Raw genomic sequence first — 26,482 nt, forward strand, 5'->3', positions numbered from 1 at the left:
AAGCAGGCAGGCCTTAAATAGCTAAGCATCTGCTTACTGGACTACTTTTAAAACAACTGGATATGTACAAACATGAGTTTGGCACCAGCGGGCTTTGGAAGCTAAAGGCCTATACAGAAGTAAACAACTGAGGTGGGGTAATACGCAGAGGCAGCCTCTGGCTCATCGATGCAACACCCAGGCACCTGCAGGTGCTTTCCCAGACACCCGGCCAGAGGCTGTTTCCTCCAGCACAGACACTCCCCCATCAGGAGCCTAGGGCCATCGCCTGGAACTCAGAATCAGACAGGGGCACCTTTTCATCCCGTGATCAGCATCCTAGCTGACAACAGTCTCGAGCAGAACATGGAGTAAAGAAATGCTGATGCCAAATAAAAACCCTCGAGAATAGGCTTCCACCACCTCACACTGCCTGTACTTCTTCAGACACTGGAGAGGAAACTAGCATCTGCCCCCTCCCCCACAGTGAGGGCTCTTATCCACAGTGATGACACTGTGGTCCATCTGAGCGCACTGATGAATGACAGCCCTCTCTGCTTCAAGTCCCACGACCAGAAGAGAGGGGACTGACCAGGAGAGCCAGGGAGACAGCAGGTGCCCTGCAGCAGGCTAGGGCTAGGCTGACAGCAGGTTCAACCACAGTGGGCTATTTCAGCTCAGTGAAGACAGAAATGGCCCGATCTCTGCATAATCGTGTGGGTGGGGAAAAGAGTGGCAGGCAATACACGTGGGTTAAAGGTGGCCACTCTCTGGGTGGGACTCTGTTCATCCTCACCATTTTTCTGCTTCTAAATTTTCCACAATGAGCATATAACTAATCTGAAAATGGAGTGGAGAGACAGGGTAAGTTAAGAAGAACCACCAAACCACAAAAAAGGCAAAGCAAAATGATTTATTTATTCAATCTCCAGATTGGCAGGGGTGGGGAGGGTTCCATGTTTAACAGGAAGAAAAGTCACAGAGGAAAAGATCAATTCATTTGATTACTTTAAAAAAGTGAAACCCATAATCACACCTAAAAGGCAGATGCACACAGCTGGAAATCCAAACGCCCAACAATCACAGGGAGAGAACAATGATCAAGGTCACTACTAAGTACGATTTAGAAAGTAAAACAGGCCACCACTTTCACCTATTATGGTAGGGTTTGTTTGTTTGTGTTTGTTTTATGCCTTTATTTCTATACTTAGTTGCTTGATTTTTCAGTTTGACTCTCCTCAGTAAGCAAGCATGTAGGGATAGGAGCCCAGTGGGCACTAAGACTATATCCTAAGGAAAGAACTTGAAATACACAAAAACATTTTATCCCCAAAGTTGTCCCTCACAGCATCATTTACAACACTGAAAAGTTGGCAATAACTTAAATTTCCAATAATTAGGAGATAAAGTAAATTATGGTAAAACTACACAATAAAATAAAGTATCTCTGCAAAAATCTATAGCCACAGATAGTACCTAAGTGATAGTGGAAAAAAAATAAGGATATGAAATTGCATGACAGAGAACACAGTATCATCACAATATAAAAATTCACACCAAAAAAGAAAAAAAAGGCGATTATCTCAGGGTTAAAACATTTTTTTTTTACCCTTTACTACTTTTGTGTTTTCCAAATTTTCCATAAGTAACACATCAATTTTATAAGCAGGAAAAAAAACACCCTTTTTCAAGTAAGATGAACACAGATTCTTTCACAACGCTCATTTCATTCCAGGTACAGTCTAGATAGAGAGTCACAAAAACCTCAGCCTCTTGGGGATGGTGGGGGGGCAGGAGCTGAGTTATGAAAATGGTTATGAATGAACTGGTGAAAAGAGGAGGGGGGCGGGTCACCTAGGAGCTGGGGGAGGGAGGAATTTGCAAGGGTAGGTAGGGACCAGTGGTGAGCTGGTCTCCAAGGAAAGGGGCATCGTGGGATAAAGGGAAGACTCGGACTGCTCTGAGGAGGTCGTCTAGACCCAGTAGTAGGCACTGACGGTGTTCTCAAAGGAAAAATTAAAGAGGGATTCTAGGAAGACACATGGATTCCTTTGGGAACAAGGGAGGGAAGAAGAGGGGAGGTAAACTACTTGGAAAGGAGGGAAGAGGGCTGGGGTGATGGCAATGGCAATGGCAATGGCAGTGAACAGGAAGAGGCCAATTGCCATAGTGACACTCCCTACTCCACACTTAAACCAAGCATACTTCACTCATCTCCAGACAAGCCTCTGGGGCAAACACAGGGTAGAGAAACAGCTCAAGAAGGAACATGGCAATAGCCAGGTGGATCCAGCTCAAAATCAGCGATAATCTAGGGCAACTCTGTTCAATAGAGCTTTCTGCCGTGACAGAAACATTCTACATCTGTGCTGTGCACATGCAAAAGAATGAAGCTGGACCCGTACCTCACACCACGTATGAAAATTAACTCAAAATGGATCAGTGACGTAAATATAAGAACTAAAAATCATAAATAGAAGAAAACATAGGAGTAAACCGTAGTGACACGGTGTTAGGTAATGGTTTTTGAAATACGACACCAAAAGCAAACGTGATGAAGAAAAAATTAGATAAACTGGACTTCATCAAAATTAAAGCTTTTGTGCATCAAGGACATTATGAAGAAAAGTGAAAAGGCAACCTATAGAACAGGGAGAAAATATTTGGAAACCATATTATCACAGAAGGGTACAAAATTCAGGAACAAAAAAACCAAACAGCCCAATTTCAAAATGGGCAAATGACTTGAATAGACATTTCTCAAAAGAAGATATACAAATAAATAGCCAAAAAGCATATGAAAAGAAATTCAACATCATTAGTTATCAGGGAAATGTGGATCAAAACCACAACAAAATACCACTTCACACCCAACAGGATAGCTGTTAGCGAAAAAACAGAAAATAACCAGGGTTGGCGAGGATGTGGAGAAATCGGAACCCTCATCCACTGCTGGAGGGGATGTAAAATGGTACAGGTGCTGTGGAAAACAGTGTGGCGGTTCCTAGAAAAGTGAAACATAGAATTACCATATGACCCAGCAATTCCACTCCTAGGTATATACCCAGAAGAACTGAAAGCAGAGGCTGAAACAGATAAGTGTACACCAATGTTAACAGCATCGTTATTCACAATAGGCAAAAGGTGGAAAGAGCTCATCAACAGGCGAATGGCTAAACGCGATGTGGTACTGCCATAAAGAGATGAAGTTCTGATACAGGCCACAACGTGGGTGAACCCTGAAAACATAAGCTGAGTGAAAGAAGGCAGACACAAAAGGACGAACAGTATATGAACTCACTTATATGAGATATCTGGAACAGGCAAATCCATCAAGACAAAAGAGATTCAGTGGTTACCAGGAGCTGGGGGAAGGAGGCCAGTGGGAAGAAAAATTCTTCTTAATGTAAAGAGCCGCATGTGCCTAGTGGCTCCCGTATCAGAGAGCAGAGACCTAGGGCAGTGATTCTCAAAGTGTGGTCCTTGGATCAGCATCATCACCCTGGAGTTTTTAAGAAATGCAAATTCTCAGGCCCCACCCTAGATCCACTGAATCAGAACTCCTGTGGGCAGGCCCAGTGTACTGCATTCTAACAAGCCCTCCAGGTGGTTCTGATGCGTGCTCATGTTTGTGAGCCACTGACCTAGGCCCACTCAGAATTTCTGGGATCACTCTGGTTTCAACTAAACTGAATAAACAAACTCCTGCTCAAATGAAATGGTGATTTCTACAAATAAAGTGACTAAAACCAAAGACCAAACCAACTGCCAGTGAGTCAATTCTGACTCGTGACTAGAGAGCCGTTAATAAAATACATTCAGCTCAGCAGACCTGAAGAAAGGTTACATGAAGCAACAGAGATAAGGACTGTGGTAGCCTTGATATCTGATGTCAGAAAGTGGCCGCTCATCCCCATGTATGTCAGAGACAGGCAAAAGGAAACAAAAAGCAGCTCTAACTTGGGTTCCCCGTCAAGACCACAAAAAGCAACCACAAGTCAGAAGACGGTTTAGAAGAATGGGAAATGCTGCCTTCACATCTAAAAGGAGAGATCTGGAAAGGCAGGCCAAAGAAAGGAAAGCCTATGGAGAACCGAAGCATTCTGGGGCCACACCATCATATAGCACTTCCAGTAGAGACAGATGGCCATGCAAGAGGCCCCATGTGGACCCTGTGGGTGGCTTTGGTCACACAGTGAACAAGAAGATGCAGCTGGAGGAAGGCGTCCCTGTACTCTCTCCCGGCACAACTCAGCTTACAACTTCATCAAGAGAGAAATTTGGAGGGTTCTGATACTAAAAAAAAAAAAAAAAATTTATGTTCCCATAAATCAAGTGACAGAAAAAGGATGAAGTATACATATTGTAGTCAACCAGGAGCAAGAAACAGCTGCATAGGAAGAGATAAAGCTAAATACACTGAAAATACAGTGTGAGGAATTTACAGACTGAACTGAAAAAATCAAAGTGGAAGTGATGAGAGCACTAACAGGAATGTAGAACGAGAAAGAGGCAGCAGAGGGAGCCTGTCTATGAAAGCCAAGGCTTCCAGAAGAGAGGTGAGCTTCTTCAGGACCAGAAGAGAGCAATCAGCCCCTTCACTCAAGTAGAAAAGGCTGCTGCCAGACGCGTAACTGCTCAGAGGACCTTGTGTTACCATATATGCCTTGACAGTGGGCTAGCTAGTGAACAAAACGGGAACAATATCTGTCTTTGAAATTTTACTGATTTGAAGCCATCTTTTAATATACTATCTTGCCCTTTTGGTTACAATTTACTACACTACAGTAACAATATAATTCACTGTATTTTGTTTCACAAACCTTTTACTCTGAAACACTGAAGCATTTGCAAAGAAAAGGATTACTAAAAATGATTCCGATTTCAGTACAGGACTACATTAGCTGTTTATTTAAGAAGGTGGGTAATTCCGTTTCCTCATCAGCTGCAACACATTTGTAAATCTTAGCTGTAAGTATTCCATCCCTTTTGTAGATGATGAAAGACTAAGCTCGTTACTACCACCTGCCTTTCTGATTATTTTTTCTCTTTAGGGAAAAAAGAACTACATCCTGGGCTACTGAAAATTACCTCATGTTTCAATGGTATCTAAAGGTATGGCATAATTTTAAGTTTGTTCACTTAGCACTTATTCGTTCAATTTTAAATTAATGAAGATTAAATTGAAAGGTTTAGCTGTTTAACAAATTCTTAGGCCAAATGGTTGGTACATGTTTTGATTGTCCACCCCTTGGGTTGTTTCCAATATTAGAAGTGATCACGAAATTACCAGTTCTAATGCCATGTCTCACTAGCACATAACGCCTGTGCTCTGTGGTCAGCAAAATTCAAGGCATCCATGATAGGGGGAGTTCTCCACCCTGGGAGTCATTATAGACATTATGATCCTGTAACGGGTCAGAATCTACAAAATAGAGCTCCCCTGCATGGATGTCTGAAAAGTTAGCCAGAAATTCTTCAGGGTTGAAGCCAACCCATACAGTATACCTATAGTCTATCGTACGGATAGAATAGCCCATGATCTTTATATCTTTTAAACTTGGTTTGTCAGAATTCCACTGAGGGGAGTCTGCAGGCCGAGGGTACTGGCTGTAAGCAATGGACTCACGGGGATTACCATGGAGGTCCAAATCCTCCTCCAAGTCATGGAACTGAAAATGCTTCAGAAGGTTCTGGCCTTCTCTGCACAGCTCAACGTGAAAGGAGGGAACGGGACAGCAGGGTGGAACTTGCAGTCCCGCCAGTCCAGCGAGTGTGGGGAAGAGAGACACAAGTTCCACGATTTCCACGGCTTGCCCGCCTGAAACAGGAAGCAACATGGCAGAATCCATTATGTTCCAGAAGCCTGCCACACAGCCAATGAGGAGAGAACCAGCCTGGTTGGGCCCCACACGTTTTTTCTTTTTCCTTGTCAGAATTTCTTTTAGCCAAAGAATTTTAAAAGCAAGACCAACTCAGCAGTTCCCCCTCCACTACCTACTCACCCAAAAACAGGATGCAACATTAAGGTGGCCCTGGCCTGCTGGCACTTTTTAAAACTATTTTACTTTTACTACAACTGCTGTAAAAATTGATCCGGGCAAGGATCATCAATGGATGCCAAAACCACTGGGCAAAGTCTGCTAGGGAACAAGATATTCTGAGTCCACAGATTATTCCTTTCTGGACTTCTGCATTTGATTCACCATTAAGATCTAAATCCTGCACTTGATGTTGATCCCTGGTCAAACTGATCTTGGCTTTGGACCATCATTCTGGCCTTTCTGGATCTTTATGGGTTTGTTTATACTGCCCAACTGTGTTTTCTAGACAGCTGATTTGTAAGTAAAGAAGTAAATAAAATGAAAAAAAAATTTTAAAAAGGTTCCTTTACAATGTCAAGAATCTGGCTGATGCCACATAACCACTAACAGTGGGACCAGATGCCATGAAGTAGCCCTTGATGTGACACAATGGGAGGACACTAGGTCACAAACGGGACCCTGTACAAGACAACCAGCCTGGACACTTCCAAGACGATGAAGTCAGTGAGATGATGGGGGCCAGATCCCGTAAGGCCCTTGTCAGCCACTGTAAGGACGTCACCTCAGAGTGACACGGGGGAGCCATTGGAGGCTCTAGAGCAGGGCCGTGACATGTCCTGACGTGGGCCTTCCACGGATCACTTTGGCTGCTGTGAGGAGGCAATACTCTAGACGAGCAAGGGCACAGCAAGGAGACCATGCGCAAGCTGTAAGCCAGCAAGAGCTGGTAGCAGCCTGGTCCAAGGTGGTGGCAGTGGAGACAGTGAGAGTGGTCAGATTATACCAAGTTCTGTGGTGACACGCCCTACTCTACTCTTAAACCAAGCATACTTTGCTCACCTCTGGACAAGTCTCTAGAGAAATAGCTCACAGGAGGAACCTGCCACAGCCAAGTGGAACCAGCTCGAAATCAGCGATCACCTAGGGCACTCTGTTCAATGGAGCTTTTTGCTGTGATGGAAATGTTGCAGATGTGTGCTGTCCACTATGGTAGCCCCTAGCCATACACGGCAAACGAGCACTTGAACTGTGGTCAGTGTGACTGGCATCTTCTCTTTAAACTTTTGATTTTAATCAACTAAAATTTAAATTTGTCTCTTCAACAAATGGTGCTGGGACAACTGGACCTCCACATGTAGAAGAGTGAAGCTGGACCTCTAGCTCACACCATATATGAAAATCAACTCAAAATGATGAAGGACTTAAATGTAAGAGCTAAAAGTACATATCTCTTACAAGAAAACAGAGGAATAAACCTTAGTGACACTGGGTTAAGCAATGGTTTGTTTAGAGATTACACCAAAACTACAAGCAACAAGACAAAAAATAAATGGAACCTTGTCAAAATGACACCGGGCCAGGGCGTGCACTGTGTGGCACCTTGGACTATGATTCAATTTCGTTCGTGTTGTTGTGCGCCATGGAATCAATTCTGACTCACAGCGGCCCTACAGGACAGAGTAGAACTGCCCCCTGAGGTTTCCAAGGCTGTAATCTTTACAGCAGCAGACTGCCGCATCTTTCTCCCACAGAGTGGCAGGCGGGTTCAAATCACAGAACTTCCCGTTAGCAGCCAGGTGCTCAAGCAATGTATTTCACTCTAGCATATTTTGTACCTGGCTCCTTGAATTCTGAGATGGAATCAAAAGGGTCGATGTAAGGAAAAAGCTTTTCGCCTGCCTTTGGAAGCAAAGCCGTTCTTCCAGGAACATAGAACATCAGGGGCACGCGAGTAGCGACGTCAAAGTTGCTGTATTTGGCCCATTCTCCATGCTCACCAAGAGACCAGCCTGTTGCAGAAAAAGCACAGAGGGACAAAAAACAGATAATCACATCACAGCTTGTGCACGTTAGACACCATTTCATTTCATGTTGTAAAAACCAGAAGAAGTAAGAACTCATTGCCTAGAAGAAATTCTTCTAAAATCACCACAAAATGAGTGATTTCACCTGAGTATCGCTTTACACAAAGCCAGACATTTGCTGTGATGGATGAAACCTTTAAAAGAAACAAAATTAAATTCCAAAACTAATCTATCCTCTTTTAATAAGCAACCAGCATTATGCACCCACCTTGGGCCCCGGGGGACCCGTGGGCACCACACAGACACCACTCCCCTGCTAAGACTGGCTCATTGTTGACTGCGTGGGGACCCCTGAAGCCATAGTGCCCCCACTACCCTGTCCTGTCTCTTCACTTACATCCCACAGGCTCAGGTTTTCACCTTTGGGTATGTACCGCCAAAAACTGAGCTTTGAGACCACGGCACGATAGCTCACATTCAAAAAAGACAAAGACATCTTGCTCAATTATTAAGATATACCACACCCAAAAGCCAAACCTGTTGCCATTCAGTCAATTCCATCTCACAAATATACGAGACAGAAAAATACCACTTTTGATCCCACATTCTTAACCCCGATTTAACACATCTGTTTCACAACTCTCTTGGCTACTCCAAGTTATATATTCCCAGTCTTTTTAACGTTTGAGCACTCTTTTTGATACAAAAATATGTGTAGACAGAGAATATAGATTTAGTATTAAGTGTTCCAAAAAAAGACAAAGAAGCCGGCATGGATTCAAGACTTCTAAATAAATGTGTATCTTACTCATGACAACCACATCTGCTGGCATTTGGACTAGGACAGCGCATATTACAGCAAGCTACCACCCATCTGTCAGTCTGTCGTACTGTGGGGGCTTGCGTGTTGCTCTGATGCGGGAAGCTATGCCGCCAGTATTCAGATACCAGCACAGTCACCCACAGTGGACAGATCTGAGAAGCTTCCAGACTAAGATGGACTAGGAAGAAAGGGCTGGGGATCTACTTCCAAAAATTAGCCAAGGAAAATCCTATGGATCAAACAGAACATCGTCTGACATAGTACTGGAAGATGAGTCCCGTAGGTTGGAGGGCCAAACCGAAAAACCAAACCCAGTGCCATCGAGTTGATTCCGACTCATAGCGACCCTACAGGACAGAGTAGAACTGCTCCGTAGAGTTTCCGAGGAGTGCCTGATGGATTCGAACTGCCGACCTCTTGGTTAGCAGCCATAGTACTTAACCACTGCGCCACCAGGGTTTCCAGGTTGGAAGGCACTCAATAAAAATACACAGTGGCTGCAAAAATGGACCTCAGCATACTAACGATAGAGAACAAGGCGCAGGACCAGGCAACGTTTTGTTCTGTTGTACATAAGGTCGCCATGAGTCGGAGCTGACTCAACACCAACTCTGGTCCCCAGAACAGGGCTGGAACCTCTTCTGTGTCAACAGTGCTCTCCCGAGAAGACCGCAGTGGAGAGGGACCTCTTACTGATCGGTAATCAAGCAAGGCAGGCCCCTAACTGTCAGAGAAAAAATTGCATTGGGCAATGCTAAAACAGGCAAAGATGACTTTTATTGAAAAGGAAGTTGTGCGAGAGGGGACAGGGACAAGGTCAGGGAAGGGTACCACTGCAGTGCGGAGGGAGAGAAACACTAGGCCTGTGTCTGAAGTCCACTCCACTGAGGCCCAGGGCTGCAAGCGTCCTAGAGGAGAGTTCAGGGGAGCTGGTGAGTGGTGTACGGAAGTTTTAATTAGGGCCAGTCTGCTCGGAACGTTTTCCTTTTTTATGATAAGGTCACCTGGGTCCTGGGAGACCCAGGAGAAAGGAGAGACGGATGAAGAAGGGGAAACTAAAGCTATTCAAACACAGTAAACCATTCAGTCTTAGCCAGTTCCTTGCAGTGAGCCTTGCCGTTTTCTAGAACATAAAAGCGTGGGAGGATTTCTCTAGCAAAAGGCTCGGGTAAAATTCCACTTCATCAGTACCCATATTCGTTCCACATCTCCGGCAGAGACCTTCCCCCCTGTGGCCCCAGTGCTTGGGAATGAGGAAGGATTTTCCTACTACTTGGATGATCTCAGTTCCATTTTTGGAAAAAGTAGGATACAGCCTGAGAGGAGACAAAGAGTTGAGAACCCCAGGGTCTTGGCAGAGAGGACAGCAGGGATGGGGGTGGGAAGGGTGGGACCAGGTCTGAGGGCCCTGCTGGGATTGTTTTGGATCTTCCAGGAAAGAACCAAAAGTCTTCCAACCCTCTATCTTAGAAGTGGGGGTTGGAAGAGCTCCCCACACATATGGAGGGTCCGTGCTGAGTTCACCAAGGAAAAAATAGTTGTTACACTTCCCCACCAGCCACCTACCTCCACCACCCAAGCATGCAAGATCCACCTCTGACCCAAAAGAGGCCCTGCCTCTGTCTAGAGGCCCCAGGCCACAAGCTGATCCTGGGCACCACTGACTCACAAAGGAGAACACTCCTCTACTTAGGGCAATCTGAGAAACAGCACTTTTCACCGCCAAGTTCAGACGCTTTGAGTGACTCGCCAGGGCATTCCAAATGCTCACCGTGATCGGAGGTGAATGCAACGATGGTGCTGTTGGCCAGCTGAAGATCATCCAAAGCACTCAGAAGGTGGCCGACCTGTGTATCCAAATACGAGACCGAGGCAAAGTAGCTCTGGCGGATTTTCCGCTGCAAATTTAAAAACAATAAATAATGAGAATGATGAGAGTGGCTGCCAACTCCAATCGCCATGGCATACCCCGGGTATGTTCTCCTGAGCGCCCCACCCCCCACCATCAGCCAAAACGCGGAGTGCATTTCCCTACCATCTGCACCCCCTCGCATGCCTGCAGCGTCACAGCAAAACCCGCAGGTCTGCAAGTCAGATTCCTTTCTAAGCTCATCAGCTTCTCACTTTGGGGCACAGATCCAAATAGATGCATGTGCCACTTGATGCCCCCTCCTCTCTCCCTCACATATTCTTCCAGGTCCCAGAAGATGGCTATGGATGCAGACACTGATGCCCTAGCCCCCTCAGACACTGGCCCATACATGCTCTGAGGTGGGTTGACACAGAGGGACCAACACAGCCCTCAGGGGGCCTTTCCTCTGACCTCTTCCTAACCCAGCACATGACGGCAACTGCTGGTCATCACAGATCGCAGCTCAGCCATCACATGTAGCACATTTCTAGCAAACTCCCAGCAAGCAGACGAAGAGCAATGGAGGGACAAGAGAGCAGCGCACACTTCACGTCCCAGAACCTAACAGGGACCTCGGGAGCAGCCAGGCTGACGTGGGTTGAACTGTGTCCCCCCAAAAGATATGGTCAAGTGCTTACCACCAGGACCTGTAAACATGGCCTTATTTGGAAATAGGATCTCTGCTAATGTAATCAAGGTAAGATGAGGTCATAATGGATTAAGCTGGGCTCTAATCCAATGACTGGTGTCCTTCTAAGGAGAGAGAAATTTGGACACAGAAACACACAGGAAGAACGCCACGTGACAATGGAGGCAGAGATCGGCATGATGCATGTACAAGCCAAGAAACGCCAAGGATTACCAGTAACCACCAGAAGCTAGAAAAGAGGCAAGGAAGACTCCTCCCCTAGAGCCTTCAGAGAGAGCATGGCCTGCTGACACCTGGACTTCTGGCCTCCAGAACTGTGAGAGAATAAATCTGTGTCATTTTCAAGTCACCCACTTTGTGGTACTGTTATGGAGGCCACAGGAACCAAACACAAGGTTATGCACAAGGTTTGCCCCCAGCCTTGTTCACGAATGATCAGGAAGGAGATTAACCACCTCAGGGTGAGAGGCAAAGGAACCACTGACCTATCAGCCCTGCCTTATGAGCTGGCCCCATCTGAGGCTTCTCATCACCACCAGGGTGAGGGTGATCACAAGACTCACCCGCTCTCCCCGCGCAGTGAAGAGAACAGATATCCAGCTAACCATTTACAAGACTTGTGGTGAACCCTGGCCTACTGAGACTTTCTGGTAGTTTCCAGTCTGTAACGTGGTGAATGTTGGTCCTCCTGGGGACCAAAGACATCTGTCAGGATGACTGTGTCCTATTCAAAGGTCTTCACCCCCTCATGTGCTGGGCCCTGAGAGAGAGCGTAGGCATGGAGACGAGAAAAGGCAGACATTATTGGTGGGGGCCAGGGACGACCCAGGAGAATGAGCCCTAGGGAAATCAAGGAAGGCTTCACAGAGGAGAAGCACTAGAAAAGAGGCCTGAACGGTAGTAGGAGTTTCAAGTCAGACAATGCAGGTAGGACACTAAGCAGGGATATGGCACATGGAACCACATGAAGTCCCACAGAGTAGGCGAGGTTGGGGCCAGTAAGCAGGCTGGTGAGGCTGGAGAATGTGATGGGAGGGAGAGAAGTAGGGGAGCGAGCTGGGAAGGCAGGCCATCCCAGGGCTGGAGGCCAAGGCTATCACTGAGTCATCAAGCCGCAGGTTAGTAAGGAGCTCTGGCTCCAAACAAAATGGGCCCGATCAGTGCTAGGCTTGTTGTGGGTGCTCAACAGACAGGTGTTGAATGAATGAACCAAGGAAACACCTGCCACAGTGGTCCAGAGAGATGGACTGCGGGATGAAGAGGACCTTGCCGACTGGGGAGGAATTTAGGGAGATCCAGTAGGAACGGGGCGTGGGGGTGGATCCGGGCCGTGAGTAAGGAATCCAAGGGTGGACTCCAGGTGTCCAGTTCAGATGGTGTACAATTTACTGCATCGGACGGGGACCAGGAAGAGGGGGCAACATCTGGGAATGGCCCTGGCAGGCAGGTACACATGCAGGTATAAAAATCAGGAACGCCACCTGAGCTGGAGGGAAAGTTCCAGGAGTCATCTGCCAGCAGGGCTCAGATGAGCTGGACAGGGGAAAAGGACGGAAACGGCACAATGGGGCCTGGCACTGACTATGGAGTCTGGGAATGGAGGAGGCTCAGGCAGGCTAGCAAGAAGTCTGGGAAGCAGACTACACTAGAAGGAGCAGGGCTGGTCAACAGCAAGAAAGCAGTGCAAAGCTCAGAGAAAGCCAGACCCACACGGGATCAATTTTATTTGTCCACAAAACTTGTGCTGACCTGGGTGACAGGACACTTAGCAGGTGGGGAGGCAAAAGCTCGAGAAGAGGAAGATGAAGAGTAAATGGACCATGACGCAGGGAAGAAGACAACAGGGCAGGCAAGGGTGGGCACGGGAAAGGAGGAGAACCAGGACAGGACGAGGATGGCAAGACAGATGCTATGTGATGACCTGTCCCTAAGCAAAGGAACACCAAGGATGGCAGGCAGCAACTAGGAGAGAGGCTCCCAGAAGGATCCACACGGCCTAGACCTTGATTTGAACCTTTAGCTTCCAGAATTGTGAGACAAATAATTTCTGTTCTTGAAAGCCACCACTTGTTACAGCCGCCCTAGGACACTAAGACAGCCGCTGACTGGTCAACATGAAGATTCTAACTCCACGGCTGCTCCACCCCCATGTCATAGCAAAGGCACATGAGACATCACAGCTGGCTGGCACTGGCTATGGTGGTGCCCCAGCTCCCTCTGCACCAAGACCCCACTCACCAGGCCACCTCTGAGAGTGACAGGCTCCCATGTAGACCTCCCACAGAGGGGACCCACAAGAACTGGGAAACCATGCATTCAGGTCTGCAAGGACGCCACCCACCCTTTCTAGTTGATGACCTATCACTGTCACCTGGAATATGCATCTGCCATGTTCACATCTACTAAGTCACCAAACTCTGGATGCTCCCCTCTCTGGAAGCTGAGATTGCTGGGCAGGCTCTTCAGCCACCGACACTGCCCATGTCCCAAATACCTATAGGACGCCCCCTCCCAGCACCCTGTGCCACACCTGCAGAGAGAAAGTTCTCAGTAAGACACTACTGATTGGTGTCTACTGGAAAACAGGCTTCACCGATGAGACCACGTCATCAGTGCCGGACACGTCCCCGACATGTGCCCTTAGTACCTGAAAATCCGCAGGAATGGGGCCATAGGGCACACTGACATTCAAGGCTTGCACATCCTCCCGCTGCCTGATGTCCATCCAGGGGTTGTAGGCCACAGGGGGGAGTCCGGCAGACACGTGGGGGTCGGGAGCCAGGGTGATGTTCTCCAAGGGATACAGCTTCTGAAACTCCTTGGGGAGAGCACACAAAGGCATGGGCTGTCACCCTCAGTGTGCCGTGCCTTTTCTGGTAGCCCTCACTAACACTCCCTACCTGGAGGCCAGGCCTTAGGTCACCTTCACAGGGTGCCAATGGCAACGAACTCACACAACTTGTCTCCCACAAACACAGCAGTGACAGCTCTCTCCCCTCATACAAACATTGTCCTCCTGCCCCAGTCCCCACCTGCCTCCAACTAGCAGAGGTGTGGAAGGGTGCATTGGGGGTCCCTGGGACTATGTCAGGAGTGGTAACTCACCAGGAGATCTCATGGGACTCAGCACAGGTCATCCTCACAGCTCTTATGTGTTACAGAGAAAGGATCCAAGGCACCATCAGCAAAGGGGAACGGCGCCAGTGCTGGAGTCAGAGAGTCGCCAGGCTCAAGTCTCCAGAATCCTCCCCCAGTGGGGGCTCACAGTGTGACAACATATGTGAATGTCATCTACCAGGGATTTTACTGGGAAGTGATCACATCAGCACCCAGCAGGAAAGGAGTTGTTCAGCAGGAGCCACACTGCCTGATCAACAGTCTAGACTCAGGGAGCCACTCTCATCGAGCTCTCGAAGCCAACCTTGTCAGCAGGCCTTTTCAAGAAGAGCAGTCGGGCCTGCTCAGTGAACGCTTCTCTGCACAAGAGGCAGGAGCGGTGAGCCACACAGGCTTCTGTCAAGGGGGCTGGCAGCTCCTTTTAGGAAGGTGTGAACCTTTGAGCTCAAAGAAAGCAAACTACTTGCAGCCTTGGAAGCAGGCTATCTTTTGCAGTCTCTACTCACGTTACAAATGAGGGGCACCCTTCGTGAAGTCAAAGGATGGGTGACTCAGGCCCCAGGGAAAGCACAATAGAGAAAAACTGAGAAAGGTTCTAGAAAGGCAAAGGCTATGTGCTTTAAATGACATGTTCAAGGGGTCTGACCTGACAGGGCTGGGGGAAAGACAGTTGTTGAAAAGGGCTTCCAGCCCCCTGAATAGTTCCCCAGGACTCATCCCGTATTGAAGGCTTTGGTGATCAGCTCTGACTCATGCCCTACGATGATCTCACCATCCAACCCAACATTTGTTCACCCAGTTCAAGGCAAGGAAAGAAAAGTGTTCCTTGTGGAAAGCCAAGTGTTTCTGACAGAATTCCACATGTTCTAGGACACTTCTTGGTCCTGAGCTCTGAATCAAATCTCACTTCACTGGGACACTAGTGCCCATTGGGCATCCCTGGAGACTGGGGACAGCAGGACGGGGTCGCCCTCAGTACACAACCCTCTCTCAAAAACACAGCTGCAGCAGTTGTACCGGACCAACCCTCAGCCAGCAATTCACCTTGGGGTATCTGAAGGGGATGTGTGGCTTATGGTACCCAACAGCCAGGAAGAAAGGCCTGGCCGACGTTTTCATCTTTTCCAACAAATGGATAGCTTGCTCGGTGCTCTGCTTGTCAGGCAAGGTGCCCTCAGGCACATCCACCAAATCCACGGGACAAAGCAGGTTGGCATGGAGTTCTCCGTCTTGCCCCCTACAGGTCTTTCAAAACAAAATATATCAAGTCAGCTTCGTTGTGCAACAAGTAGAAGTCATGTAGGCTGCACCCACGGATTTAACGTTCACACTGCTAGCCCACTGAGTGCCAGTCATTCAGACTGGAAAGGCAGATCAGAAGTAGAACTACCACAAAACTATTTCTTCTTTTCCAGAGAGAGGCCAGAAATCCACCAGCACTGTGCTTTTTGCAGTTAATTCTCTGTCTGCAGATAGATCATAACCAATTAAAACAAACCCAAGTAGACTAATGATCAAAAATAAAGCTGTCTACAAGTCAATTCTAAAAAGACAAGGAAGCTAACTAAAAAACAGGCAAATAAGCTCAACACACGTTTTTCCAAACAAGATATAAAAATGGCCAAAAGCACATGGAAAGATGCTTAACATCAATAGCCATTAGGAAAATTCAAATCAGGACCACCATGAGATACCACTTCACACCAACTAGGATGGCTATTAAAAAAAAAAGGACAATAACAAGTGCTGGCGAGGGTGTGGAGAAATCGGAATCCTCATCCATTGCTGGTGGGAACGTAAGGCGGCGCAGCTATTGCGGAAAACACTCTGGTGGTCCCTCAAAAAGTCAAACAGAGTAACCACGTCACCTGGCAATTCCACCCCTAGGTGTTTACTCTCGGGAAATAACCCATATGTCCACACAAAAACTGGAATACAGACATTCACGCCAGCTCTACTCACAACAGCCAAAAGGTGAAACAGCCTAAATGTCCATCAACAGATGAATGGACGGACAAAAAAAAGAATATTGTATGATTCCACTGATGTGAAATGTCTAGAACAGGCAAATCCATAGAAACAGAAAGTAGAGAAGATGGTTCTCCGGGACGAAGGGAGGCGGAGGAATTGGGAGTGGCTGCTAATGGGTACTGTGACGCAGTAGTGAAGAGCTATGGCTGCAAACCAAAAGGTCAGCAGTTTGAATCCACCTTGGAGACCCTATGGGGCCGTTCTACTCTGTCCTAGAGGGTCGCTATGAGTTGGAATCAAGTCCACAGCAACACGTTTGGTATTCTTTTGTTTTTGCTAATGGGTATGGGAATTCTTTTGAGGTACTGAAAATGTCCTAAAATATGTGATGCTTGCACATATTTCTGAATGCACTAAAAACCACTGAATTGTACACTTAAAATGAGTAAATTTTACAGTATGTGAATCATATCTCAATTTTTTTAAATTGGACAAAAAAAAAAAAAACCCGTCTTCCATTTCAGTGACAGCCTAAGGTTTGTAAGTGACACAGTCCCAGCCAACTGGAGAAGGTGACCTTACAGTCCGTGGGCTTTCTGGATCCTCAGGTACGCAGGCACAGAACGGAACCTACTGCTTCATGTCTCAAAGGAGCCATGCTGGCCACAAGGTCAAAGTAAGGTTCAACTATGGCTTCCTCATCGTGGAGCCAACAGGGCCAGTGGCAGCTGCTGCTCCCTCTCCAGAAGAGCGCCGTTTCACAGCCCCGCCTTGCCCACCCTGCCCCTGGCAGGACACCACACTGCAGACCACCTGCTCACCCTCTGCACGCCCACGATGGGCAGCACTGAAGGGGGATTTGGTATAGTCAGACCCAGTGCTTTGAGAAGGGGGCTGGGGAGCGGGGCTCGGCGCTTCTAGGGGAGGCCGCTAAAAGGTGGCAAGAAGGCATCCAGGAATTGAGAGACGGAGATGGGGCTTTTGATCTCATTCTGTTCCAACTCCAGTCACAAACCAAAGGTCACAGCCCTCAGCTTTCACAGTATTCTGAAAGGGAAAGCTGTCAAGAATGGAGAATACCCTCCACCCCCAAAAAATACATCCTCGCCCTTGCCCATAATGTCTCCAAAAGCCTCCCAGGAGCATGTCATGTCTCGGTTCTCCAGCTGATTTCCTGAGTTCCTTAAATGTAGGCTTTAGTTTCATTTATACACCAAAGTCCTCTGAGCCGAGAGTAAGTTTCCACAATGCTCTAAAACTGCAAAACCCCCACCAGCAGCCTCAGCGCCTGAATGTATCCATCAGGCCCTGGGCAGACAGACAGCATGCCTTTCTTCTTTCTGATCTGGGCTGAGGCTCCTGTGGTACAGGTCTCTTCTCTCTGCCACAACCCCCAGCACAGAGCCTTATCTACAGTGAGCACCAACGAGCCACTAAACGAATCTTAGACAGTAGAGTTTAAGGTTCTAGAACAAGGAGTACTCACCAGCCTTTGGAATGAAGCCACCTCTCTGCCGGGCCTGATCCTAAAGAGCCCAACACGTGTCTCTGTCAAGACATTACTCACAAAGTAAACCCACACACCTCACTGTAGACAGCTGGAAAAAGTATGACATATCCCTGACAGTCAGCCTTCACATGCTGGACAAGAAATGGGTCTCTTCACATCCTTACCTTGGTGTTTTCGTACTTCTCGGAAGAGGGATGGTAAGGTGGAATGGACCAGCTATATGGAGAATCGTCACTGTGGTTGGAAGATATTCCTTGAGGGAAAACAAAGAAAGCGTTTAAATAAAACATGAAGGGTCTTTCAATGCCCTCCTTCCCACCCAAAAGTAAAACTTTGTAAACAACCAGACCTGTTTTCTCATCTATAAGATCAAGAGCTTAGGCCAGGTGATGAGAAGGCCCCACCAAAGCTAACTCTCCAGGTTTCAAGTTGAATAATTAGCATCTGACCTCCCGGTCCCTAAAGCCTAAGCAATTTGTGTTAGGCTCTGCAGAAGAGGCCTAAAAGGGCAAGACCAGCCAGCCAATTTGTTATAGATTCAATTATGTCCGCCCAAAAGATATGTTCAAGTTCTAACCCCTGTACATATGAATGTGGCCCTGTCTGGACATAGAGCCTTAGAGATGTAATTAGTTAACATGAGGCCATACTGGAGTAGGGTGAGTCCTAATTCAATATGACTGATGTCCTTACAAGATGAGATGAGATAAAAAGACAGACACAGTGAAGACAGACATGTGAAGATGAAGGCAGGGACTGGGTTATGGCACCACAAGCCAAAGAGCACCTGGGACTACCAGAAGCTGGAAGATGCAAGAAACGGTCTTCCCCTAGAGCCTTCAGGGGGAGCATGGCCCTGCTGATACCCTGAATTCGGACTTCTGGCCTCCAGAACTGTGAGAGACTAAATTTCTGTTGTTTTAAGCTAGGAGTCCCTGAATGATGCAAATGGTTAATGCACTTGGCTGCTAACTGAAAGACTGGTGGTTTGAGTCCACCCAGAAGTGCCTCAGAAGAAAGGCCTGGCAATCTACCTCTGAAAAATCAGCCACTGAAAACCCTATGGAGCATAGTTCCACTCTCACACACAGTTGGAACTAACTGGACAGCAATTGTTTGTTTGAAGTCACCCACTTTGTGGCAATTCATTACAGTAGCCCAGCCTTTCAGAGTCCACACTGTAGCTAGTTCTGGACTTGCCATCCCTGGATCCTTGCCTCACCCTGTGAAGGAGACAGCAGAGGCATGGATTCCGTCATCTGACAGGTGAGGGCACACAGGCTCAGGGAAGCTCACTGGCCTTGCACAGTGCCAACCAGATGTCAGATAAGTGGGGAGGGCTCAAAGCTGGGCCTCAGCAATTCCAGTTTAGTGTTCCTTCAAGAAGCAGAAACCCCGTCCTGAGCTTAGGAGTCTAAAGCCTACCTGGACAGACAAAATACCAACAGGTGAAACCAAGGATCGACTGGCAGCTATCAAGAGCAGGAGCGCCATATGAGTGGGGGAGACCCCAAGCACAGAGGTGCATGGACCAGGAAGGGCAGGAAAGGAGGTCTTCTAGGGGTCCACGAGGCTTTGGAGGGATCTGAAGGAGAGTGCTGCCCCGAGGATTAGCCAAGAGGGGCCGAGAAGGTATCACAGGCAGAACCAAGGGAGAAAGGGCATCACCAACAGAGTTACACTTGGCTCCACTGGGAAGCACCAGTGGAGGCAGGCTGGAGGAATGGGGGGAGGCTAGGAGGCTGGGTCACAGCAAGCAGAGTGCAAACAGCACACCAGGGCTGGCAGACCTGGGTTCCAATCCTGGTGCTGCCCTGTAGCACCTGAGCAATCTTAGGCAAGCTACTTGGCCTCTCTGCACCTCCCTTTCCTACTCGGGAAATGACGACGATGGTAAGAACCCACCTTAATCATTGAGAGGCATCAAGAAGTAGGTGGCCAGCACAGTGACTGGCATATACCTGGCACTCAATGGTGGCTGCTGTCACCCTTGAGCAGACCCATTCCTGACAGCAAAAGATCTTGAGAACAAAGACCCAGTCGAAAACCATTTACACAAGGACAGCAGGAAAAGGTTTTGTTCTCTGGCAAGGACACGGGGCTTAGTGCCTGATCCTGAGATCAAACCGTCAGCAGGAAGGAGGCCAGGCAACAGCCCTTGGGCCTCCCTCCCCAAAGCACCCTCTCCTCCCCTGCTGTATTTCCTCCTCGCTCCAAGCTCACCACTTCTCTTCAGCTCTGCTCAGGCAACGAAGGGGTGTCATGAGGTGAATACCAAACTGCTGAAAGTTCTATTTGTGTTAGGCTTTCGGCTGCACCACCTAAATACCGGACACGTTCACATTCAAAGCCAGGCCCGATTTAGCCCGGCTGAGCACTGCCCTCAACCTGGGCTGGCCAGCTGGGTTCTGGAAGGCTGCTGAGCCTGTCAGCGTAACTAGTAAGCAAAGACAAGCTCCTGGAAATGTTCAAGTTGTCACCCGTATTAGTGAGCACTGCCACCTGTACAGCACTGTTTTCAGCGTGCTCTCACAACATTCACTACCTGTGAGGTAATCAGGGCAGCTTCACAGACAAGGAATCTGAGGCTCAAAGAGAATGAATAATTTGCCCAAGGTCAAATGCACAGCTAAGAATTTACAGAGATGGGACTTGAACCCAGGTCCCAGATTCCAGTGCCATTGTCCATCAGCAGTTCACTCTGCTTCCAGAGATGCTCATGCCAGCAGTACATGTGACAGCAAGAAGCAGAACCACCTGCAGTTCAGTGGTGGACTACACTGTGGTGTGTCTGCATGGTAGACTACTGCCCGTCATAAGAAATGGCTTTCTATAGCTGTGGAAAATTTGGCAGTTCCTCAAAAAGTTAAACAGAGAATGACCACATGACCCAGCAATTACACTCATAAGTGGAATATAAATACCCCAAAAGGTAATATACCCCAAAGACTTGAAAACGGACTCAAACAGACATATATATACACTAACGTTCACCGCAGCATTATTCGCAATAGCCAAAAGGTGGAAACAACCCAAGTGTCCATCAATAGATGAATGAATAAACAACACGTGGTCTATACATACAACAGAGTATTACTCAGCCATACAAAGGAATGAATTCCTGATACATGCTACGAGTGAACCTAGAAAACATATGCTGAATAAAACAAGCCAGACAAAAAGGACAAATACTGAATGATCCCACTTACGTGATACGTCTAGAACAAGCAAATGCACAGACAAAAGAAATATAGTGGTTACTAGTTAATGTCACTGAGTTGAACACATAAAAATGGCTGAAATGGCAAATGTGTCCTTAAATATATTTCATTTACCACAATAAAATTTTTTAAAAATGTCTTTTCATCAAGAGTAACTATACTGGAACAATTTTATGTTTTATAAAATTTCAGGCTCTAAAATGGCACATACGGGATGACCTGAAATCAGAAAAATAATCTGCACGGAATAGAGGAACTCAAAATGCAGCTGTCCTCAGGGCACTGAGGCTACAAGCAGTTTATATCCTTTAATTTATACTTTCCTTTCTTCCTAATTTTTTGTCAAATGGACATGCGCTACTTTTATAAACAGAAAAAATGTTCATGATTTGGTCTGTGCTTCATCATTGCCATGGTGCCATGAAAAAGAGCCTGTTTATCAGGCAGGGTCAAGGTCAGGCACACTAAAGGCCCTGGCCTAACCCACATGGTGGGCAACAAGTCAGCTCAGCAGCCCTGGCCACATGGGAGGCCCTCAGATGTTCTTGCCTGACTCCTCACTTCCCTGGCAAACCCTGAGGTGCAGATGGGGGAGGTCAGAGCTCGGCTCGCGCTCCACACTCCCACCTCCCCACCCAGTGCCCTTCCTACCTCCCGAGGCTCTGAAGGAACCAAAGAGTTCCACAGTTAGTTTCTGAGAGGAAGAAGGACCCCTATCCTTTTTCACTTCTGCTGAGAACACGAAGCTACACTGAAAAGTCATTTTTTTTTTAAAAAAGGCAGCAGTGGCTAATGAGGTGCCCACCCAGCTAGAAGAGGCCCTCTGCAAAGACACCTCAACTCCAGGAGAGGGCTGCCCTGCTTGGGCCTAAAACAAAAGTGAGCCCAGACTTTGGACACCAAGGCATACCAGGGTGAAAGACTTTTCCAACTGACATGGTCACATAGCCATTCTCCTTGAAGTACTGGGGGATAGTGGAGAAGTTTCCAGCGTGCACTCTCCAGTAGGAGTTGAAGTCATAGAGGCGGGTGGTGTCGGGCCTCCTTCCAGTCAGGAAGGACACGCGACTCGGGGCGCACACTGCTTGCTGATAGGGAAGAGAAGCAAAGTTAATCATCCTCAGAGAAAAACAGACTTGTCACCTAGAAGTAACCAAGCAACCTCCTGAGGGCCTCAGTCAACAGTTTGGGGGTTGAGTCATGCAGCTCTCAAAGCCAATCAGTGGGATTTGGGCCTCACCCAGTTGCCAGAGCTACGTCTTCCCGGAAGAGAAAAGGAGGAAATCAGCTCCCACCAACCAGTAGGTAATTTTATGTGACAGCATCTTGCAGGCCCACAGAGCAGACATCATCCTGGGAGCAGCCCTTTGAGGGGGTTCAGGGAGGAACACCCCGTGGCACTCGCCCAAAGGTGGTATTCTGCAGCAACCTTCCTTCTGAGCCCCAGGCAATCACTTCCTGGGAAGAGAGCTAGGCAGAACTGTCCTGAGCACACAGGGGCCAGAGCATGCCTTCCAAGGAAAGGGCACTCTTGCGTGTACAAGCTTCCTAGTGAGTGACCAAGTGGATTTTCTCAGCCACCACTGTTCAGACTATGGTTCCCTCTAACCCTGAAACATCTAGCACCATCAGTGCCATCTAAGGATAATGAAGGGACCCCACCCCCCTCAACACTTGAGGCACACACCCAGCCCTGGGGTCCCCAGACATACCTGGGCAAAAGCATTCTGGAAAAGGAGGCTGCGGGATGCCAGCTGATCAATGTTTGGGGACCTCACGAGCTTGTCCTCATAACAGCCCAGGGTGGTGCGTAGGTCGTCCACGACAATGAAAAGGACGTTCAGAGCGTCTGTTTGGGAAGGAGTGGAGGGGGGGCGGGCTTTAGTGAGATCAACCGTGCTGACATGGAACTCCCATTCCTATCGTAGGTGCTCGGAGGGTACTGAGAGCCCCAAGGCTGGCTCCTGCACCTCACTGCCCAGCCAGCTAAGCCAGTGCCCATGCTACCCTGCAGGGCATGGGCAAGGGGCGCACTGGGGACATAAAACCCACACTCTGCCTCAGTGGGGGTTGGGGAGTGGTGTGTGTAGAAGCACGAGTCTTGGGTGGCAGGATCAAGCTCTGACTAGACCTCAAGCCTGGATGAAAGGAGTAGTAGGAGGAAATGAGAGAGGTAGGGAGAAAGAGAGATAAGGATAGATGGAGGTAAGGAATGATGTTTCATGGAGACAGGGAAGGACAGATGAGGGAAGGGAGGTAGGGCAGGAGGGAAGAATGGAGGGAGGAGAAAAGAATGAGTGGTGGGAGGGATGGAAGGATGGAGGAAAAAAAGGAGAGGAAGGTAAAAAAAGGTAAGGAAGGGTAAATGAAAGGATGGATGAATGAACGAAGGGGGAAAAGAAATGAAAATGAAGGGGAGAATGTATGGAAGGAGGGAAAAATAGATGAAGGGAGGGAAGGAAAGAGTGAAAACAGAGGGAAGGGGAGATGGATGGATGAAAGAAACTGGAGGAATGGATGGAGAGAGAAAAAAGATATATGGCTGGAAGGATGAAGGAAAATGGAGGGAGAGATGGACAGAGGGAAAGATGGATGGTCAAAGGAAAGATGGATGGACGAAGGGAAGGAAAAAGGAGCAAAATGGAGGAGAAGATGGATGGATGAAGGGAAACACAGATGAACAGAGAAAAGGAAGGAGTGAAAATGGAGGGAAGGAAATATGGACAGATAAAGGAGAATGGAGGGAGGGAGGGACAAATGGAAAGATAAATGGATGAAGGAAAGATAGATGGATGAAGAGAGAAGGAAGGAGTAAAATGGAGAAAAGGGAAGATGAATGAAGGAAGGGAAAGATGGATGGGTGGATGAAGGAAAATGGAGAGAGGATGGGAGGAAAAACGGGTGAAGGGAGGGAAACGGGGAGGGAGGGAAAGGTGGATTTATGGATGAAGAAAAATGGAGGGAAGGATGGATGGCTAGATGGATAAAGAGAAAGGTGGATGGATGAAGGGAGGAAAGGAAGGAGTGAAGTGGAGGGAAGGGAGGATGGATGGAGGGAGGGAAAAGGGGGGTGGATGAAGGAAAATGGAGGGAGGAATGCATGGAAAAATGGATGAAAGATGGATGGATGAAGGGAGGGAAGGGTGGAGTGAGAATGGATAGATGGAGGGAGGAAGACACACTAGGACCAAGGAATGGATGTAGGCCGGAAAGGAGGGAGGCAGGGAGCCCTACGAGCCTGACGTGGGCGTGGGACTACACCTGTGGCCGAGCTCCCCAGTGCCGCAGACTCGAAGGCCGCGCAGACGGAGGCCAGGACCAGGCTGACCCCGAAGAGGCCCTGGCCGGGTGACGGCGGCATTTCCGCTTCGGGCCGCGCCCCGAGGCGGCACTGACCGGTTGTGGCCGGGGGGCCAGGTAGCGGCCACCGCAGCCGCGGCGAGAATCAGAGCCACGGACTACGCCAAGGGGCCGCTGCCGGCCCTTTAGGCCGAGGCGGGCCGAGTGCGCCTGCGCGCGAGGCCCCCGCCCCGCCCCTCAAGGGCGGGGCCCGGAGGCGCGCGTGGCCCCAGCGCGTGACCGAGCCACAGTGGGCGGAGCTGCGGGCCGAGCGTAGAGCTGGGGGCCGCCTACCTCTGCGCTCCTACTCGCGAGCCGAGCCTACCGTCCACCGACCACCTGTGCGCGCTGATTGCGGCCTCCGTACCCTCAGTCGTGCCACGACCGTCACCGGAGGCCCTGTCCTTCCCTCTTCTCCGTAAATCACACTTCGCCTGCGGCCGGTCTAAACGCCACACTCCCTGAAGGAGGCCTTTCGCTTCGAGACCCCCTTCCTCCATCTCCAAGGACCGCTTCTCCTACTCATCTGCTCAAAATACTAAGGACCGCAAATAGGGCCACTAGGCACTGGAGTCACGAGACCCTGACCCGTGCGCCTTCCAGACAGACAATGAAGAAACACTTGCTCACAAAGCCTGTCAGCGGGCTTGCCCGGCCCGAGAAAATAAAGCAGGGCAGGGCGGGCGCGGCCCTTGTCAGTTTCCATGGGGCGGCCAGGCAAGGCCTCACTAGTAAAGTGACACTTGGACTAAAATTTGCAGGTGGTGAGGGGAAGACAGTCACCAGGCAGGCCCAAGACCCTTGCCGCCACCACCGCTGCACTGGGGGACTTCAAAAAAGCTTTGGCTCCACCACCTCTAGTCCTGTATGGTTACCGCCCAGTGTCCCCGGCCTCTGGCACAGTGGGCGAGGCCAGCCAGCCAGCCACTTCCCTGCCTGCCTTTCCCGTGCACCGCACTGCCCCCCCCCCGCCATTGTTGTTGTTAGGTGCCATCCAGTCAGTTCTGACTCATAGCGACCCTAGGCACAACAGAAGGAAACACTACTGTGTCCTGAGCTACCCTCATGATCCTTGTTATGCTTGAGCCCATCCTTGCAGCCTCTGGGTCAATCCGTCTCACTGAGGCTCTTCCTCTTTTCCACTGACCCTGTACTCTGCCAGGCATGATGTCCTTCTCCAGGGACTGATCCCTCCTGACAACATGTCCAAAGTGTGTAAGGTGCAGTCTCGCCATCCTTGCTTCTAAGGAGCATTCTGGTTGTACTTCTTCCAAGACAGATTTGTTCATTCTTTTGGCAGTCCGTGGGATATTCAATATTCTTCTCCAACACCACAATTCAAAGGCGTCAATCCTTCTTCAGTCTTCCTTATTCATTCTCCAGCTTTTACATGCATATGATGCGACTGAAAATACAATGGCCTGGGTCAGGCGCACCTTACTCTTCAAGGTGACATCTTTGCTTTTCAACACTTTGAAGAGGTTCTTTGCAGCAGATTTACCCAATGCAATGGGGCTGCTTCCATGGGTGTTGATTGTGGATCTAAGTAAAATGAAATCCTTGACAACTTCAATCTTTTCTCCGTTTTACATTATGTTGCTTATTGGTCCAGTTGTGAGGATTTTTGTTTTCTCTATGTTGAGGTGCAATCCATTTTGAAGCCTGTGGTCTTTGATCTTCATCAGGAAGTGCTTCAAGTCCTATCCACTTTGAGCAAGCAAGGGTGTGTTAATCTGCCTATCACAGGTTGTTAATGAGTCTTCCTCCAATCCTGACGCCCCATTCTTCTTCATATAGTCCACTTTCTTGGATTATTTACTCAGCATACAGATTAAATAAGTATGATGAAAGGATACAACCCTGATGCACACTTTTCCTGACTTTAAACCACTCGGTATCCCCTTGTTCTGTTCAAACCACTGCCTTTTGGTCTATGTACAGGTTCCTCATGAGCACAATTAAGTGTTCTGAAATTTTCATTCTTCGCAATGTTATCATAATTTGTTATGATCCACACAGTCAAATGCCTTTGCATAGTCAATAAAACACAGGTGAACATCTCTCAGTTATCTAGTGCTGCTATAACAGAAATACAAGTTGGTGGCTTTAACA

The 26,482-nt window shown here is 48.4% G+C and overlaps 1 protein-coding gene across 2 annotated transcripts; it reads right to left on the reverse strand.

Annotated features, from left to right (window-relative positions):
* Positions 1 to 873: 873 nt before the first annotated feature.
* Positions 874 to 24,507, reverse strand: IDS (iduronate 2-sulfatase). Of its 2 annotated transcripts, XM_064277684.1 has the most exons (10): positions 24,293 to 24,507; positions 22,744 to 22,880; positions 21,942 to 22,119; positions 17,975 to 18,063; positions 15,374 to 15,574; positions 13,860 to 14,030; positions 10,423 to 10,549; positions 7,640 to 7,813; positions 5,618 to 5,800; positions 874 to 2,983 (listed from the first exon to the last, which is right to left on the reverse strand). In XM_064277684.1, the coding sequence occupies exons 1-10, from the start codon at positions 24,390 to 24,392 to the stop codon at positions 2,922 to 2,924; spliced, it is 1,422 nt and encodes a 473-aa protein (XP_064133754.1). In that variant the 5' UTR covers positions 24,393 to 24,507; the 3' UTR covers positions 874 to 2,921. The 2 variants fall into 2 exon arrangements, with proteins under 2 accessions (XP_064133754.1, XP_064133753.1); XM_064277683.1 differs by having other exon boundaries at positions 874 to 5,800.
* Positions 24,508 to 26,482: the final 1,975 nt, after the last annotated feature.

This window comes from Loxodonta africana, chromosome X (assembly GCF_030014295.1).
Source record: "Loxodonta africana isolate mLoxAfr1 chromosome X, mLoxAfr1.hap2, whole genome shotgun sequence".
NCBI classification, from domain to species: domain Eukaryota; kingdom Metazoa; phylum Chordata; class Mammalia; order Proboscidea; family Elephantidae; genus Loxodonta; species Loxodonta africana.

Excerpts from the sequence above, each read along its gene's own strand:
- IDS (XM_064277683.1), bottom strand. The coding sequence starts at position 24,392 with ATGCCGCCGTCACCCGGCCAGGGCCTCTTCGGGGTCAGCCTGGTCCTG. Across the intron at positions 18,064-21,941 it reads TGGAAAAGTCTTTCACCCTG|GAATATCTTCCAACCACAGT; the intron begins GTATGCCTTGGT and ends TTTTCCCTCAAG. Across the intron at positions 5,801-7,639 it reads CTCAGAATTCAAGGAGCCAG|GCGGGCAAGCCGTGGAAATC; the intron begins GTACAAAATATG and ends TTCCTGTTTCAG.